The 16,080-nt window shown below is 53.6% G+C and overlaps 1 protein-coding gene across 3 annotated transcripts in view; it reads left to right on the forward strand.

Annotated features, from left to right (window-relative positions):
• DTX4 (deltex E3 ubiquitin ligase 4) overlaps positions 1-16,080 on the forward strand; it is a 33,883-nt gene that overhangs the window by 5,006 nt on the left and 12,797 nt on the right. For all 3 annotated transcript variants that reach the window (XM_032879108.1, XM_032879106.1, XM_032879107.1), the window contains exons 2-6: positions 4,215-4,938; positions 11,430-11,491; positions 11,820-11,981; positions 13,970-14,031; positions 14,799-14,951. In XM_032879108.1, the coding sequence (XP_032734999.1) occupies positions 4,322-4,938; positions 11,430-11,491; positions 11,820-11,981; positions 13,970-14,031; positions 14,799-14,951 (1,056 nt within the window). In that variant the 5' untranslated portion in view covers positions 4,215-4,321. The remainder of the gene's footprint in view (positions 1-4,214; positions 4,939-11,429; positions 11,492-11,819; positions 11,982-13,969; positions 14,032-14,798; positions 14,952-16,080) is intronic.

Consider the following 16,080-nt stretch of genomic DNA (forward strand, 5'->3'; position numbering starts at 1 on the left):
TCATTATTTCTATCCCATTAGAGGCTTTTTCTTTGGGTCACTGCACCCAAGGACTTAGTGGATTCCTCAGATCTTCTAGTTCATGGTCCTGCGTTTAGAGGAGGCCAGGACTAACCCATTCCAGATTACGGAGGTCTCTGACAATAGAGAACGGAAACCCCACAGTGACATTCTTTTGTCCCACAGCTTTGGTTCTGAGGTCTGCCTTCTGTCTCAACCCGCAGGGCTGAATGAACTCAGCACCTTTCCCTCCAAAATCCAGCTCTTCCCCTTGACTCTTGACACCCCTCTGCCTGCAGATGGTGCCACCGTTTTATCACCTGCCCATTGTCAAGAACTCAGGATTCTTTGACTCTTGTTCAGAGCCTTGTTGAGGTGCCCAGTGTGTCGAGGCACATGGACCTTGTGGCCCAGCTGCTGAAATTCTTGTGCGTGATGAAAATCCAGGGTGGCTGTTCCCATGCAGATTCCCAGGCCCCAGAGAGGCCAATGATTCCTCATAGTGGCCGGTGGGAACTCTAGAAGGTGTTGCTAATCTGCTCCCCAGGAGATTTGGAAGCAGGTGATCCTGGAATCTGTCTCCGAAAGCATTCAGCTACTCAAGGTCAAGTCCTACCCACTTCTTCTCCCTAGGGTCCCTCCAGTCTGTCACTTCCTTTTCATGTTCACTGCCAGGACCCTCATTACTTCTCACGTGGAACTCATGAACAGAGCAGCTCTGGTCCCATCACTTCTGTGTCACAGACATCACTGGCCCCTCAGTGCCTACAGATAAAACCCAACATCCCAGCCTGGCCTTTCCAGACCGTCTCTGCTTTGGCTGTAACACATCTTTCCAGGTTTCTCTTCTTCTCTGCCTTCTATTCCCCCCTGACTCCTGACAAACAGGTATCTTTTTATCTTCATGTATTCCCTTAGGGTTCTCTGACACCCCCTCCCCCAAGTAGTCACAAAGCCCCTTCTACTGAGATGCCATTTTCGCCTGTTGAAATTCTTCTCATGCAAGCCTTGTGGTCCTTGTCATCCATTTCTTTGAAATGTTCTCCCACCCGTCATTCTTTCATTTATTCAGTCAGTATATGTGGAGCTCCTGGGAAATGTCAGGCACCAGGGAGACAGCCATGAGCAGACACCTGATACCCACCCTGCAGGACTGGGGGTCCAGTGGAGAGAGACTGACATTCACCAAATTAATCCCACCAAGAAACATGTGACTGCACATCAGGATAAATGCTGTAAAGAAAAAAATATATATAAGAGTGGGAATCTGATCTGGTGAGGGCAGCCCGGAGAAGTTTCCTTGAGGAAATGAGCAAACTCTGAAGGATGAGCACAAAAAGGATGACAGAGGGTTTGGGGAAGGAACCAGCCTTGTGGAAAGGCCCCAGAGGAGAAGCATGGGGGTAGGGGGAGTGGAGAAGAGGCCACTGTTGCACCAACGTAGGCACAGGTCTTGGGGCATGAGGTGGCCCACAGACACTGGGGGCTGGGAGGGTCAGATCCTGTGACCTAAGGGGAGGTTGTGGAAAGGGGTTTTAGCATGAAAGGGATGTGGGTGAATTCTCTCGGCCCCCATGTCTTTTGTGGGCACCCTTCTTCTGGCACATTCTGCTTCATAAATAGTGATGCGCACACTTGTCTAGTTTTAGATTGTAAGCTATTTGAGTAGTGCCCGAAATCCGCAGAGCAGCCGGTGGGTTGAGTAGCAGCGTGGGATAAATGATTAAATGCCCAAGTAGCCAGAAGTCTACCGTCAATCATAGCACGCTTACTGAGTCCTTCTGAGAGCCAGGCAGCGCCCTAGGCACTAGAGCTTAGGGCTGGATGGTGGTGTCTCTGCCTTCCCTTAAGGCCCCCCTTAAGAAGAATGCCAGGCCAGCACAGGCACACACAGGACGGGGGCAGGCATCCACAGATAAGTACCCCAGACCTCCTGGGGGGCAGGGGGCCTGGACTGGGAGAACATTTCAGGAAACTGTTGGCAAATGGCATAGGACCCGAATGAGGGCAACTTCATTAGGTAAAAATGGCAAAGGAGGGCATCTCAAGGGTGGGGGGCCAGGAAATAGTAGGCAAGGGAATGCAGGAGGATAAGAGGAGTAGAGGAAAAGTCAAGCATGGGGGAGCTAAACGGAGCCACAGCTAGCTTCCAGAAGTTCTGTGGCAGCTCTCCAGCATCTCTGAGGTTGGTCCCACTGTTTAAAAATGCCTCTTAAGTACACTGGGGAGCATTGGACAAGTGCGTTGCCCCTGCCGCCCTGGAAAGAATATAAAACAGGGTCATTTAAGCTCTCTAAACTTAATCTCCTCATTTCTAAAAGGTGTTTCTTAGGATTGCCATGAAGATCATATGGGATTAGTTAAGAGCCTTCTAAATAATAAAGATTGTATAAGGAGTTACCTATAATCTCTCTCTTTCACACACACAAACACACACCCCACATCCTCCGAACTCAATTTTCCCTATGCTTTCTCCATCTGCATAGACATATAATAGAAAATAAATTACAATGATAATCAACCAACTGTTATTGAGCTCTTGCCCTGTGGCAGGTGTTATTTTAGTGCCTTATATTCAGTCCTTCCTTTAATCCGCAAATCCACCCTTTGAAGTAGCTACCCTGGCCCAAGCGAAGGAGGAAACTGAGGCTTAATCACACAGCTGGAAGGGACAGAGCCTCCGCTGTTGGACCCAAAGCTTGTGCTCTTTGTTCCCCAGTGAGCTGGCTACTTAGGAAGGAAATGGAGGCAGACCAGGGAACTCCTGCCTACCCCCCTTCTTCCTCCTCTCTTCCTCCCATCCCGTACACCCCCCCCCCCCCCCACCCCCGCCACCACCACCACAGTTCCCCCAGCAGAAGTCCTGGTGCTGAATAGGGAATTGTTTTGCTTCTCCCTCCGGCCTCTGAATGTTGATGTTTTGGGTCATTAAGGGGCTCAGAGTTGGGTTGGGGGACGGGTTATGACCCTGGCAAAGGCCTGAATAGCCATTGTTCCTTTTCTTCCCCCCTTGAATGGAATTCTGTCCCCAGTCTTGGTGTCTCCCTCTGGGATGGAGGAGGGGGTGGGTCAGAGGCCGGCAAGGGGAGCCTTTTCCCACCACTTTGATGGCTAGAGCCTAAGCTGACAGATGCGAGATTCAAGCACCCTTGGGGTCCTCCCAGGCCGCCTCACCCTGCCTTGACCCAGGCATCTTCAGCCTTGATGTTGATACCCATGAAATGAGCCCTGACTGGGTGTAAGTCTGAATCCAAGTGTGGGGTGGGTGGGGGAGAAGGAGGCAAGACTTACAGGCTTAGTTTCCCTCCAGTCCTGCAGGCTCATTTCTGCTGTACTCCTTCTCTGCACGAATGCTGGCTCCCCTTCCCTGCCCCCTCCCCCAGTGAGACTGAAAATGAAAATAATCCTATCTTTAGGAGGGTTTGGGCTTTTTGAAAGAAAGATGTTAGAGAAATAGAAAATTATTACGATCATCACTACTGATTTGGTATACGATTTAAATCTCCTAAGTGTAAGAGAGTTCTCTCAACCTGATTTTCTATTTTTGTTTTTACTACACCCTTAAAGGGACAGGGAGCACGCTCTAGCTCCACGGGCTGCTTGGAAGCCTTCCTGGAGGCAGAGGCTTCTTCCTCTGGCCTGTAGGCTTCCGTGACCCTTTGTTCTTTCCCTTCATAGCCCTCGAGGCAGGGACATTTAGAGGCTAGGGGAGAAGTGGTTCCATATTTATGAGCCCCTACTATGTTGTCAAGGGCTTTAGGTGCCTCAGTGCAGGTGCAGGAGAGATCTAGAACCTGGCAAATACATATTCGTTGAATGAATTAAGTGGGTCACATTTAATTTTCACAAAAATTCTGCAAAGGACTCATTGTTTCTCAGGGGAGGAAAGGAGGTTGGGGAGTTCTACATACACTCATACGCTCGGAAGTGAATCAGTCTGGCTGCAGACCCAAGGTCTCGGAACTGCAAATGGGCAGGGGCTCTTTCAGGTATCCCGCTGGGCCCCACACCCTTCACGTTGTCACCAAGATGCTCCCACCCCTGCAAGTACACACTCCTCGTGCAGGAAGATGTCTCACTCAAAGCTGCTAAGCCAGCTGGCCGCCTAGGGCCTGGCCCCACAACAGGACCGATTCCTCTTTGCCTCTGAAGGTAACACAATCCGGTTTCAGTCCTGGCTGACCCTGACCCTGTCCTCCATCCCACTCTGGCAGGGACGCTCCGTCCGGTTCGCCGCAACTACTACGATCCGTCCTCGGCCCCCGGCAAGGGCGTGGTGTGGGAGTGGGAGAATGACAACGGTTCTTGGACGCCCTATGACATGGAAGTGGGCATCACCATCCAGCACGCCTATGAGAAGCAGCACCCCTGGATCGACCTCACTTCCATCGGCTTTAGCTACGTCATTGACTTCAGCACCATGGGCCAGATCAACCGGCAGACCCAGCGCCAACGCCGCGTCCGTCGGCGCCTGGATCTCATCTACCCGATGGTCACCGGCACCTTGCCGAAGGCCCAGTCCTGGCCGGCCAGCCCCGCATTGGCCGCCTCGCCCGCGGCCCCGCCCTGTTCCTGCCCGCAGTGCGTCCTGGTGATGAGCGTCAAGGCCGCCGTGGCCAATGGGAGCACCGGTCCGCTGCAGCCCCCAGCCGCCCGCAAGAACATGCCCCCATCTGGAGCCGTCAAGCTGCCCCCACCACCGGGCCCTGGGGCCAAGCCACTGGACAGCACGGGCACCGTCCGAGGCCCGATGAAGACTGTCCCATCGCAGGCGATCCGGCGACAGGCCTCCAGCACGCCCGCAGGGGTGACCGTGGGTTCTCCCGCCAGTCCCCTCGGAGCCAACAGCAAGACCGGAAGGGTGGCCCTGGCGACCTTAAATCGGACCAACCTGCAGCGACTGGCCATTGCCCAGTCCCGGGTGCTGATCGCCTCTGGGTAGGTACTCCCAGGGCTGTCTCCCAGCATTTACTCATAACGGGCATCGACCCGACTGACCCAGGCCAGAGGTGAGAGAGGGGCTGCCAAGACTTAAGTTTTCTGTGATCTTGTCCTGACCCTCTGGTTGCGTTTGCGGGTGGAAGGCGAGGCCGTGTGGTGGCTGAAGGTGGGATCCGTCTGGGGTCTCTCTGCGGTCCCCTGGGGCCATCATATCTGGCTTCTAATTGAGACTTGGCACAGCTATGGGATTCAGGACAGATCCCTAACATCCCAGAGTCCTGCAAAGGCTGGTGCTAATCTCCGCGTTAGGCTGGATGCTGAGAGCGCAAGGGTAGGCACACCGTGCCCTGACAGGCAATACTAAATGAGCTCCCACCAGAATCTGGTCTGGGGGCTTTATCACCTCATTTAATCCTTACAGTGAATCTTTGAAGTAGGCATTTTGATCCATTTTACCCATGAAGAAACCAGAGGTTCCCTTGCTCAAAGGCACAGAGTGTTCATTAGCTGAGACCAGGATTCAAGCTTCAGGAAGTCTGACAGTCAGAGACCTCCTGTTCTTTTTTTTTTTTTTTTCCCCCAAAGATCTTATTTATTTATTTGAAAGACAGAGATCACAAGTAGGCAGAGAGGCAGGCAGAGAGAGAGAGAAGGAAGCAGGCTCCCTGCTGAGCAGAGAGCCCAATGGGGGGCTCTATCCCAAGACCCTGGGATCATGCCCTGAGCCAAAGGCAGAGGCTTAACCCACTGAACCACCCAGGCACCCGGAGCCCTCCTGTTCTGACTCTGCCTGCTGCTTCTCTGTCAAGCACACCCCACAGTGCCCAGCCTACAGTAGGGGCCAAATGCGGTTAGGCCCTTTCCTCGGAAACTGGAGGGCTCACTCCAGATTGGAAATAATAGTACATCTTTGGCAAGTACTTCTTATGTGTGCCAGGCACTTTCCGTGCGTTGCCTTAGTACTTCCTGGGGCAGGCTTAGTACTTCCTGGAGCAGGTTGGTGTTGTGTGGGTTCTGTGATCCTCTTGGTCTTTTGATCTTCAAATGGGAGACACCCAGGTCCATGTGGTGCTCACGGCCTTTGCCTGCCAGCCCCTGGTTTCTGGTGAGATGGGCCTCTCACACCGGCCCGCTCTTCCCTTTTTGCAGAAGGACCTCGCCCTGCGTGTGACCCCTGAGCCCCAGACGGGCATGGGGGTTTGCAGTGAGGTTGAACACCAGAGTGTAAACCTCAGGCTGCGCAGAGGAGGCTGTCTGCACACAGAGGTTCAGCAGCGGGAGGAAAGAGGAGGAGGGGGGCTGCAGAAGGAAAGGCCCAGCCCCACTCCGGCCCCTGAACAAAGCCACAGTCTCTGCAAGCTCCAGTTTCCTAGTGCATGGGATGGGGATGGTCGGGGCTTGCCTTGCCTGCCTCATGGAGATGCTGTGGAAGCCTCCACGAAGGGAGATCATCCCATGAGAGTTTATCAGGTGTGCTTGCCAGTGTTATCTCAAACCCTGGTCCCGACCGCCAAGAGTCAGGCCTGGGGCCCCAGCTCAGAATTAACTTTCCAAGGAGGACCACACGGCTCAGGTGACCTAGAGTGGGGGTTGGAGCCCCGGGTTTTAGTCCCCTCGTCCTCTGTCCTTTTGGCCAAAGCTCAGCTCCTCGTTGTATGTGAAGGCCTTTCGTGAATGGTCAGGTTCTGGTCAGGCGCACGGGATTTTCCTACGGCTACTTCTGAGCTGACAGTATTTGGGAGAGGGGAATGGGCCCCTAAATCACACCATGGCTCACTTTCTTCCCCAGGTCAGCCAGCAGCATCCTGAGGGCCCCTGACAGAACTCTGGGGTAACTATTTGAGTGGCAGAGGGAGGCTCTTGTAGTGGACGAGAAACACAGCCTCCTCCAGAGCCTGACCGCCAGGGGCGGGAACCCAAGTTCCTTGGTCTGTAACTTGGTGCAAGTTTCCCTCCCTCGGTCTTCAGTTTATTCATCTGCGATATGGGAGAGTAATAGTACCTCCCTTCTCAGAGCGGTCACAAGACTTCAATGAAATACTCAGTGTCTAGGTGGGGCACAGTGCGTGGCCCATAGGAAGCGTCTGGTCCGGGTTCGCTGCCATTGTTCACACGTATCTATAGAAGGTCGTTGTTGAAGTCAGAGCTGAGCGGAGCCAAATGTCCCACCTCATTTCTGGAGCCCAGGGCAAATACCAAGTAACCCCATGCCGTAACTGAGCCAAAGGACCCCCAGATCACTTTAAATCTCACCCAGGGAATTGGCCGCTCTTTATCTCTCTGCTTTATTCCCCCTGCCTGCCAGTGGAATTGGAGCGAGAGAATGGGGCGGAGGTCCGGGCAGAGCCTTTTCAAAAGGGCTATAGAAACAAGCTTTTCTCTCCGCTCTGTTTTCCTGAGAGGGGAGGCCCCGCCCTACCCCTCTATCTTCCAGCCCTTTCCTTTTTCTACCTCTTAACCACCACCCTCACCCCCCACCACCATCTTGTCCTCCAGTCTTTCTTGGCCATTTAATTAGCGTGCTTACTCCCTTTGTGCGGCACTGCCGTTGACCTTCTGTCGTGGAATGGCCCCTTCCCCTCCTCTCCCTGTCCGTGAGCTCTTCAAGCAACTTTCCCACGGAAAAGAGGAAGACCAGAGAGGGCGGGAGAGGTTGGGCTGAAGAGAAGGGTTTGCGGGGAACAAAAGACCCTGTGAATTATTCAGAGACACAAGCAGGGGGTTTCTAAAGGGAAGAGGGGGGGCTGCGGCGTGGGGGGCAGGAGTCGCCCCTCTGGCCCTCTCCTCCAGAATTGAGGCTTCTCTATCTCCGGCGAGACTTTGGTTGCTGTCGAGACAAGACCATTGTCCGGCCTGAGGATTCCTGGGTCGACTCACAACTCACACCCCCCCACCCCCAAAACACTACTTCTCACCATGGTATCTGCAGAGCTTTTCTCCTGCCATCAGCCGCCTCCTTCTGCCACCTTGCCAGCTCTTCTCTTTTCTTAGTTTTGTGCTTGAGAGACAGAAATGGAAACTGAGAACAGCCCAGCGGAATGGGGGAGGGTGTCTTCAGATGGTTAGGCCAGACCGCACGGGCTGAGCGGAGTTGCCTGAAGGGTGTGAGATGCACGCCTGTTGCTGGGTCGCTGATTTCTGGAAGGAGGGCTCAGGCATAGACAGCTGGGACCCAGCAGGGTGTGACCGGTGGGGATGACATGGACCACCTCCATGGTTTCCATTTTAACCAGTCACCACCGTGGGGGAGGGTCTTATCAGCTGCAGTCAACTCAAGGATTCGAAGCATTGCCTGCCTCTCAACTTTACACTGTACCCTCCATGTCCTCCAGAATCTCAGAAGACTGGAGGATTTCAGCAGGAAAAGGCTTTATGGAGCCCAACTTCCTCTTGCAGTTGGGAAACCAATATGTAAATAACCACCCAATTTGCACAGGGTTTGCCTGTTTACAGAGTATTTGACCTAGATCCTCACAGGGACCCCATGGACGGAGAGGTAGGGTGCCCTGTTTTTGGGTGTGGTGACTCGGACATGGTCAGAAAAGTGCAAGGAGGCTGTGTGACTCTCCCAAAGGCCCAAAGCCACTGTGCCAAGCTGGACGAGAACGCAGGCTTCCTAACCTCGACTCAGGGCCCCTCCATGGTTCCCTTCTGCATTCCGTAAGCAGATACCCCCCTCCTCCAGTTGGCTTCCACCATCCAGAGCCAGCTGACACATTGTCCCTTTCCTGGAATGTCAGGGACACTGCCTCTGCCACAGTACTGCCTGGAGTCCGGGGTCCTCAGGTGGACCCTCCCTCTCTTCAGGCCTGGCCCCCTCCCCGGGTCCTTGGGCTGCCCAGGGTGTGTGCTCTGGGGATTGGACTCCTTCCTGGCTAACCAGATTGGGTGTGGAAACCTGCCAGTCCAGTTTGTGGGAACAAAGGTGGCTTTTGTCACCCAGATCACAGCTACTTATCAGCTGGAGAGGGGGGCCTTGGAGCTGGTAGGGGGAAGGCAGGTGTGGGGCTGGACTGGGACCACTGACCCCTGGTGGGGAGCTGGGGAATGGGCACAGGCTGCGGGCCCTTCCCTCCAGGTCTCCAGGCCCGCCCCGGGGATGCAGTCTGCCCAGGTTGGGGAACCAGGGCTTAGGCAGCGGCCTTGCTCTTAAGCACTGAGGCAGGGAATCCTCACCCCCCCCACGCCCACCCCGCCCCCGGCATCTGCTAACTCCAGACGCTCACAGGGTCATGGGTAAGGTGATCGAGGCTCAGAAAAAACTGAGGGAGGTCATGAGGAGTTATTGGCAGGGTTGGGACTCAAACCTGGTTTTCCTGAGTCCTGTCCACCCTACCATGCCTGGCTCTCTGGGGCAGGTCACGGAGTCCAAAAGCAAGGCTGGGCCTCTTTTCCTGGCTGACTTTCCTTTGTGTTGAATTCAGCCTTCCCCTCCCCCTACGTGGGTTTGTTTTATCCTGGGGGAAGAGTAGCCTGTTGAGACACAAACACTCCCACATCTGTTCTTTCACATCCTTCTCACAGCCCCAGCACACATGTCACGGTCCCAGGAAGGGACAGGGGCCCCCGGAAGACTCAGCCGGGGAAGCACCCATCTCTGCAGGCTTGTGGGGGACAGACAGACCCTCTGCTCAGCCCTGTGCCGACTCCTCTGTCTTAGTCGTGGGTTTATTCCCTACGCTCTCTGCCCTCCCATGTTCTCTGTCTGCACTGTGGGGTGATAGAAGGTTTGCACAGACCCAAGACACAGCAGGGTGATTGGCTCAACAGGGGGCTCTGGAGCCAGACTTCCTGGGTGTGAACACACAGCTGTGTGGCGTCCACCAAGCTCGCTTAACCTCTCTGTGCCTCAGCCTCCTTGCCTAATAAAATGAGGCCGATGATCATAGCACCTCTTGCGTAGGTTGTCAGAAGTCTTGGCTGGATTTATACACAGTGAGCCGTTACGACTGTGAAGGTACCAGGTGGGCTCTGTGCCTGCCCGCCATGACCACCCAAGGGTGAAGGGCCACAGGCTGCCTTGCTCACGGCTGCATCCCCAGGCTCCAGCAGAACGTCCCACACGAAGTAGGGCTCACTATGAATGGGCAAACAAGCAAATAAGTAACAATATAAAGACACAAGGGAACATGGCCTTCCCCTTCCTGTTTTCCCAGCACAACCCTGCCCCCACAGCAGAACCGCTGGCTCCTGGACTCATCTGTGACCCAGGCCATGTGTCTCCCAGCCCACTTTCCTCTCCGAGCCCAGCTGTAGAAGCCTGGGTGGCGGTGGGGCGGTGTGGGGAGAGGGGGTGGGATGGCGCAATACCCGGCCTCCTGTGTCCCATATTTCTCTACTTGGCATCGTGGGAGGCCTCGCCTTTCCCAGGCAGCTGTGCCGAATCCTCTCAACCTGGCTCTGGTTTCTGGGGAGAAGGACAGAAAGAGGAGGAGGCTTTGCTTGATATTTAGATTTCTCAGGGAAAAGGAGGGGTGACAGCTGTTGGAGCAGTGGTTTCCCAGTGTTGGGCTGCATCCTGTTAGCCAAAGCTAGTGAGAATGCAGGTTCCTGGGCCCCGCCGGTGGGAGTTCTGATTCAGGCCTGGGGCTCTGTCTTTTTAACAGCTTCTTAGGTGACTCTAATGTGCGCCCAGGTTTGAACTTGCTGCTTTATTTATCATTCGGTCAACCAAAACTCACTGAACGCCTGCTAGTGTTAGGCTCTGAATGAAACAAAGATATTTGCCCTCACAGAGCTTTGATTCTGGAAGGGGAGGTAGTAAGGCAACAACTTATTTTTTTAAAAAATCATAAGTTCCACGAAAAAAGAAAATAGAGCAAGGTAAGAGGGATTGAGGTGGGATGGGAGGAGTGAGTCACAGTATTAAATGAGATGGTCTTAGATTTTTTTTAAAAATTTTTTAAAGATTTCATTTATTTACTTGACAGATAGAGATCACAAGTAGGCAGAGAGGCAGGCAGAGAGAGAGGAGGAAGCAGGCTCCCTGCTGAGCAGAGAGCCCGATGTGGGGCTCGATCCCAGGACCCTGGGATCATGACTGGAGCCGAAGGCAGAGGCTTTAAAGCACTGAGCCACCCAGGCGCCCTGAGATGGTCTTAGATTTTAAAAAGGTAACACTTCTGATGATGCCTGGCTCAGTCAGATGAGCATCTGATTCTTGATTTCGGCTCAGGTCATGATCTCAGGGTCCTGGAATTGAGTCCCATGTCGGACTCCACACATTAGCGGGGAGTCTGCTTGAGATTCTTTGTCTCCCTCTCTCTCTGCCCCTCCCCCCCACAAATAAATCAATAGAATCTCTAAAAAATAAATAAAGGTAACCCTTCTGTTTGTGGTGCTAAGAACGGACTCTGCCTTGAATAGGGATACGTAGTTTCAGTATAAAAGGGGAACCCCCCTCAGTGGGTGAATTTTGGGGGTTCGAACACTGACTCATTTTGTCCGGCTTGTCAAGACCATAACGTACCCGCTCTTGTCTCCCACAGGGTCCCCACTGTCCCAGTGAAAAACCTAAATGGGACCAGTCCTGTGAACCCTGCCTTGGCAGGTAAGAGAGACCCTGGGCTGCCCTTGCTCAGGGGAGAAAAAGGAAGCAGGAACGTCGGTAGAGGGCATTTATAAAAGAGAAAGAATTAAAGTGAATAAGGGTTTTAGGATTGAGGCCGGCAGGGCAGGAAGAGTGTGGGGAGAACCGATTGTTAAAAGCAAAGCATGCTGTTGAAGGTGAGTGAATGCATATATTTCTGGGGAAAACTTTGAGGAAGGGGAGGTGGAGAAAAAGTGAGTTCTGAAAACTTTGCTGGGAAGCAGAGTGTAGGTTTATGGGGATGCTGGGAGCTAACTCTGCTGTCCTTCCTCACGCCCTGCCCTTCTAGGAATCACTGGGATTCTCATGAGCGCTGCGGGGCTGCCTGTGTGTCTCACCAGGCCCCCGAAGCTGGTCCTCCACCCACCCCCGGTGAGCAAGAGTGAAATCAAATCCATCCCAGGGGTTTCCAACACGAGCCGCAAGACGACCAAAAAGCAAGCCAAGAAAGGTATTGGCCTCCTTATCGTGTGGGGTGTGGGAGCCAAAGGTTTGGGCCCCAGCTGTGGCTCGGCCACCATCACTGAAGGTCACACCCATGGCTTCACCCTCTGTGCCTTCATTTCTGCCTCTGCTAAGTGGGCCCAACTGGTACCCGTCCCAACGACTGTACCCAAAGTGGGCTGTGTACGAATCAGATGGAGACACTTTAATAGGATGAAAAAGCAGCACAGAAAGAGAGAAACATAAAACCACAAGGTGTGACACAGAGGAAAATCGCCCTGGCCCTGGCACCCAAACAGACTGGGTTCAAACCCCGACTTTGCCACTGCGAGTCGTGTGGCCACAGAGAGACTGTTTTCATACCTTTATGATGGGGTGACAGTGCTCAGAACCAGTATGGGGCAGGTGTGGGACAGAGTGCATCCATGCCAGCCAGGGACGAACCACCATCCTGTGTCCCTCTAGAGCCGCTAGATCTGTGCAAACTGTCCTTCAGGGCCTCCCTCCTGCCGGTGTGCAATCCGAGACCTGTACCTACATTCGCACCAAAGGACCCCGTCCCAGCTCCGTGGCTGGTCTTTCTGACTGCGGTACTGGCTGTTACAAGTTTTGACCATCACCCCAAGCCCCCAGCTGGCAACCTTGTTTCGAAGTTTCAGTGGGATTTCACCTACATTGTAACTCGGCCCAGGGCCCAGCAGGTAATGGGCTCTCGGTTAATAGAAGCTTAACTCTATAGAAGCAGAACGGTGGTAAGGAAGGGCCTGCATCCCGGCTTTTGACAGTCGCACGATCCGCTTCCTCAAACCCTTGTCCTACTTCTCTGTTCCGTCAAAAGTTCTCTACTTACATGGACTCGATTGCCTTGTTCATCGTCTGATAGGAAATGACAGGAGTTCACACTGCCGTGGTCCTCCTGTGATTATTTTTTTTAAAGATTTTTTTTTTTTTAATTTATTGGACAGAGAGAGACACAGCTAGAGAGGGAACACAAGCAGGGGGGATGGGAGAAGGAGAAGCAGGCTCCCCGCCGAGCAGGGAGCCTGATGCGAGGCTGGATCCCAGGACCCGGGAATCATGACCTAAGCCGAATGCAGACACTTAACAACTGAGCCACGCAGGCACCCCTCCTCCTGTGATTATTAATAGCGCACGTTGGACCCTTCGCTGGAAAGGTGCTAAAGGACTCTGGGTCCATTCGCTCACCGGATTGTCAAAGCAACCCTCTGAGCTGGTGCTGTTGCTTTTTCCTGTTTTAGAGGGGAGAAAACAGAAGCTCAGAGTGGCTCCGACAGGTGGGTGCCCAGGGAGGCAAGGACCCTTTTGAAGGCGTGTCGTCCTGCCTCCTAGTCCCGTCCCCAGAGAAACCTCCAGAATCACGGGAAGCTGGCAGGATGCTTGCCCACTGCCGGGCTCTCTCTGCTGGCAGCCGCAGCACCGCCAGCGGCCAGGGAACAGCATCCCGAAGCTGCGGGCATCACTTCCTGCTTTCCCATGAAAATAACGTGACTCTGACACCACATTATAGATCGAGACAGTACTTAGCACGTTGTGAAAGGAGAAAGTGATAAGCCTACCGCATTTTTTTTTTTTTTTTTTTTTTAACATGTAACAGTTTACACAGGGCCTTCGGCTGTCTTCTCACCGCATCGTTGGGGGCCTGCCCAGGCTCTGATTATATGGAAGAGAAACCCACTCAAATAACAGATCTCAGGCAAAACCTGGGTTTGTTGAAAATAGGCCCCTGGGGATGTCAGGGAGAAGGCTGCAGGAGGTAAGGACAGGCAGGAACACCTCCCACCACCTCAGACATCCCCGGTCTCTCTCTCTCCTCCATCTGCTGATACCCTTTCAGGGTCTTACACCTGATTATTGCAGAATGAGTTCCTGCTTGGATCCTGGCTGACAGCCCCTGTCTGGCAAACCCCTCTTGACAGGGCTGTTTGATCCCTATCTCTGTCTTGGTGGCCCACCAACCATCCTGTCTCCCCACAGGTAAAACCCCAGAAGAAGTGTTGAAGAAGTACTTGCAGAAAGTCCGGCATCCCCCCGAAGAGGTGAGTGCAGGGGGAGCAGGGCGGGGCTCACCCACCAGCATTTCCCCTGCCGGAGATTTCCTCAGCATGCGGTGGGAGCAGCTGACTGGCTGCGTGACCGGCTGTGTCCTGACGGGCACAGAGCCGTTCAGAGCTGACCCAGGGCTCCCAGGTTGGTGGTCCGGGGCTGCAGTCGTCCCCTGACCCTCCCTACCCCCTGACCCTGCTCAGTAAAGAGCTGATTGATTGAGTCTAAGCTACCTTTCCATTAAGAGCCTGAATATAAGACGAACGGTATGATAAGCTATGGGAGCTGACTTTTCAGTGGGTTTGATGTAGATTGGTGGTTCTCAGCCAGAGGGGATTTTGCGTGTCTGGGGGGAGGGGGAATGCTTGTGGGCACAGGCCAAGGATACTGAACACCCAGCGGTTCCCAGGACAGCCCGATCAAGGAAGAATGCTCCAACCCCAAATGCCAATAACACCAAAGTTGAGAAATCCTCTTGTGGACTTATTTAAATACAATTCCTCAGCTTAAAGGGGTCTATGGGCAAGAGTCTGTTTCCTCCTATAGTTTTGAGGGTGAGCCCTGGACCGACGCCAGCAATTATTGGAAGAATTGTTCTGTCATGTAAAGTGAGATAAGGCTGTATTTAGATTCCCAAAAGCACGTTCGTCTATACCTAGAAGAGCAGCGGGGACAGCTGCTGGACCTCACGGTGAGGTGGTCAGGCTTCCAGGCCGGTGAGAGCTGATGGTCTCTCTGCCCTGTCCCTTCCCACCCTCAGGACTGCACCATCTGCATGGAGCGCCTCACGGCCCCCTCAGGCTACAAGGGCCTACAGCCAACGGTCAAGCCTGAGCTGGTGGGCAAGCTGTCCAGATGCGGCCATATCTACCACATCTACTGCCTGGTCGCCATGTACAACAACGGCAACAAGGTTAGCACTGGCCCGTGGGGCACCTGCCACCTCCCATGCTGGGCCCCTTTGGGGTTGCGCCCAGGTGGTCAGCGGAGGCAGGGGCGTCTCGGCTGTTCTTAGCAGCATCAGGCCTCCACGAAATGATAACCTGTCTTAGGCAACTGCCCCCAGTCTCTACACTGGGTGTGATGGTCTGAGAGGTGTAGACTTCCAGTCCCTGAAGGTTCTTGGGGTTGGGGAGAGGGAGATGGGGGGGTGGTGGAGGAGGGGAGGTGTCCATGGTACACTACCAGTGTAGGCGGATTTCCCGAAATTACCCGTCCTTCTCCAGGGCTAGTGATTTTCAGTTACAATTCATTTTCTATGGACAATTTCAAAACACCCCCAATCGCCCCTTCAGAGGCATTAGGGTCTGATGCCGAAGTATTCCTGCTAGGCCCTTTGAAACCCCCTGTTGGAGAAGGGGAAGGGCATTTGTTTGTTTATTTTTAAGATTTTATTTCTTCATGAGAGAGAGAGAGAGAGAAAGAGAGAGAGCGCACTAGGAGGGGGGCAGAGGGAGAAGCAGACTTCCCCGCTGAGTTGGAAGCCTGACCTGGAGCTTGATCTTGGGAACCTGGGATCATGACCTGAGCTGAAGGCAGACGCACGACCATCTGAGCCACCCAAGCACCCCATGGGAAGGCCGTTTGTGATGCTCGTCTTGTCCATTGTTGATGATGGAGTGCTATTCCTTTATGAAGCTGGTCCCTAGGAATCTGGGAGTCTCCTTAGATGATAACTCTCTCTTACACTGTCTGAGCTTTCACGAAGCCACTGAATTTTCTCCTGTTCTTTGCTGTGCCACGATTACCATCCCTCCCCCATCTCCATAAATTCAAGTCCTACTTGCTTCTCCAGACCAGCTCGGACAGCATCAGAGTCTGAGATTTCCCTGATATCTCCAACTTCTTACTCATCCCCCACCCCCGAAAAAACTCTGGCTTTGGGAGGCTGCTTTGGACTTCTCTTGCTGTGGGAAAAAATAGAGGCAAGAGAGGTAGCAGACCCAAGCTGGACCTGGTTTAGCAACTGGATGACCTTGGGCAAGATTTTCAGTCTCTCTGAGATTTCATTTTCCGCCTGGAAATGGAGATAAAACAATACC

The sequence above is a fragment of the Lontra canadensis genome, unplaced genomic scaffold (genome assembly GCF_010015895.1).
Source record: "Lontra canadensis isolate GAN:19392208 unplaced genomic scaffold, GSC_riverotter_1.0 scaffold66, whole genome shotgun sequence".
Lineage (NCBI taxonomy): Eukaryota > Metazoa > Chordata > Mammalia > Carnivora > Mustelidae > Lontra > Lontra canadensis.